At 37.4% G+C, this 2,760-nt stretch overlaps 2 protein-coding genes across 3 annotated transcripts in view; both read left to right on the forward strand.

Moving 5' to 3' along the window:
- The window catches only part of LOC109538704 (probable G-protein coupled receptor 179), a gene marked incomplete in the record, with an annotated part of 12,993 nt that extends 11,946 nt beyond the window's left edge, over positions 1-1,047 (forward strand). The window contains 2 exon segments of the mRNA XM_048665256.1: positions 724-759; positions 817-1,047. Coding sequence (XP_048521213.1) covers positions 724-759; positions 817-981 — 201 coding nt within the window.
- Positions 1,048-1,121: 74 nt separating this feature from the next.
- LOC109538702 overlaps positions 1,122-2,760 on the forward strand; it is an 8,782-nt gene continuing 7,143 nt past the window's right edge. For both annotated transcript variants that reach the window (XM_019906065.2, XM_019906066.2), the window contains exon 1: positions 1,122-1,475. In XM_019906065.2, coding sequence (XP_019761624.2) covers positions 1,412-1,475 — 64 coding nt within the window. In that variant the 5' untranslated portion in view covers positions 1,122-1,411. The remainder of the gene's footprint in view (positions 1,476-2,760) is intronic.

Genomic DNA, 2,760 nt, shown 5'->3' on the forward strand with positions numbered 1-2,760 from the left:
CGCAAAGCTTACATATTCCTTAACTTTGACTGTGAATATTTCCCCAGTCGATGATCCGATTTGAGTAAATTTTCTACCAAATTTAGCTAATCTTTGACAAAATTTAAGTCGTAAAAAAATAACAGAACGTATTGTACCGGATGTTTAATGCTGTCGTCTTTTATTCTCTAAAGTTGAACTTTTTGCAGGTGATATGAGGAAGCCCAGAGAGTAAAAGAGTATACTCTGTTATAGCTTCATTCCTTCAATTTTTTTGTCCAGTTGCATTTTCTGAGCGAAATTTACTTTAACTAATTTTTCCTTTGTAAAAAAAATTTCCCGCAGAAAGCTGTGCAAACAACATTTGATCACAACCAGATGACTTTGCTTACGTTGCCTTGCCCTTTTGTAATTTTCATTTTATTATAACTTAAATTTTGTCCAAAAATTCGATTAAAATGGCTAAAAAATTGTTCAAATCGTACAAGCGATTGAAAAAATATTCGCAATCAGAAGCAGAATTTGTTTTTTCCAATATTTCAGAAATCAAGCCAAATTTGGCACAGTTCCAGTCCTTAACTTGCCATTGAATGCAACCTTTTGCCTAACTTAACCGAGCTTGAAGTTTTTGCGGTTCAGAATCACATGCACACACTCAACATTAACTCAGATAATTTCCATTAAATCCTCCATTTAAAATGATGCATGCTGTGATTAAAATTTCTTCAATTTTGGCACTGCAAGAAGAAGGGAAGCAGAGAAAAGGTGCGACGCACTATGGTAAGTGAGGCACTGATGAAAATTGAAGACATTTGATCGATTTCTGCGAATTTCCAGAGCTTGCACTCGAGACGCAAAGATCGGGATCGGGATAGAAAAAGGGATATAGACATGGATATAACAGAGGCGGAACCATCGCGCACTCCCGAAGACTCGGTCTGTAGCACCGATGGAGCCAGTGCGATCTACGCAGACCTACCCGAAGCAAACCAGCCCTACTAGAGACCAAAACATTTTTGTAACTGTGTGAATGAATTAAACACGTCCAATAGTACAATTGTTAAACTGTTCAGTTCTTCATTCTGGAGCTTCAGCACAAAACTACTCCCAGCTCTACTCAAATATGGAGATTTCAGTTGAAGAGCCCGGTAACTGAATAGTTCAATACAAATCACGTAGGTACCTGAGGGGCCCACGTAATCCGCGAAAGAGTCGAAAAAAGGCCGAAGAGCGTCGACCCCTACTCGACGAAGAAATAGTGGCCGTCAACTTCATCCTTCTGCTGCTTCTGCAATTCAGTCGCAATAATTCTGCAACCGGTGCCGTTTGCGTGAAGACTTCGAACCTCCAGTATATCTTCACGCGTCCCAAAGTGTCAACGACACAGCCGATTTGATCGATCTATGTTAGCAGCACAGTTTCCATAGGGGCAATGTGGCGTTTGGTTCGAGTTTTACTGGCAGGAAGTTGTCTACTTCGTCTGGGCGATGCTTCTGGTAAGTGTCCGCAGCAATTGGCTCTTCAACCACTTAGTTGGTTTATTGGGCAGAATTGGAAATATTCTGAACCTCTGAGCCGCTTGATCTTGATGGCCGGATACATCGCTATACATGTGCATATACAGGGTGCTCCCGGTTCAACGTCATCAATTTCAGCAGGTGGAAGAGCAGCAACCCTCAAGAAGACTTTCATTGGAAAAACTTTGATACCAGATGTTTCTTTTTTAATGATAATGAACTCAACAAAACTATCCCCTTTGCGAGTGTTTCCTTTTTGGCTCCTACCTAAAACGCCCCTAAATATTCCAAAACAGTAGAAGGATTTTTACGTTTTTCGATCATTTCTAAGAAGAAAAATCCTCGTGTAAAACGTTGATTTAGACCTTTGTGTCTCAGGTTTTGAAGCCAAAATTAAATCCGATTGCAAAAAAAACTAAAACATTTTTTCAACTCGGAGTTTACGATTTAAAAAATTTCATCTAACATCATCTGTATTTTTTATTTTATTTGTTATATATCTATCTACTACAGTACGAGGTGTAAAAATTTTTTTAAAACGCATTTTTCTCAAACTTTGACACCCTGTATCTCTGTTAGAAAACATCTGGAAGCCAAGATGTTCAATGGAAGTTGACTTTATTTGTGTGTTTTTGAAAGTGCGTTTAACTCTATAATAAGAGAGTCATCGTCAGTTAAGGATCTTTAAGGAACTTGAAGAAGAAGAAATCACAAGATTCTTAAAAAGGTCGGTGTAAAAATCAGGTTGGTGGCAGCATTCGATAGCCTAAAGAGACTTAAAGGATCTAAAGTGTTTTTCAATGAGCTCGTTGCAGTCATTCCTTCCTTGCAACGAAAATGGTATAGATTTTGGGGCATTTTAAGCAATTTGAGCATCTACGGAAAATCTACAGGGTATTCGAAAATTAAATCCTCAAATGAATACAGAAAAATTTGCACTAAATAAAGAAGCTCTTTAAACTAGATTTTCACATGACTTTCCTCCCATACTGTAGTAGTAAACGTACCTACTGATTGCACCTCTTTACAGGCCAATAAACTCAATGGTACTTGACTGAAAAAAAGTGATTGCATAAAATAATAGAAAATCCCTATATTAATTAGATAAAATACTATAAAACATCTGTAATATTTATGAAAAATATTCTTGAGTTAGCGACAGAATGGGTAGCGCTTTTCTGACAATTCGATAACAATTATTTGAAGAACCTGCCATTAGTATCTGAGGTTTTTCAACAGAATTTGAAATTAGAGATTTTTATTT

This window comes from Dendroctonus ponderosae, unplaced genomic scaffold (assembly GCF_020466585.1).
Source record: "Dendroctonus ponderosae isolate FM_Combo_2020 unplaced genomic scaffold, Dpon_F_20191213v2 Dpon_F_20191213_3, whole genome shotgun sequence".
NCBI lineage: Eukaryota > Metazoa > Arthropoda > Insecta > Coleoptera > Curculionidae > Dendroctonus > Dendroctonus ponderosae.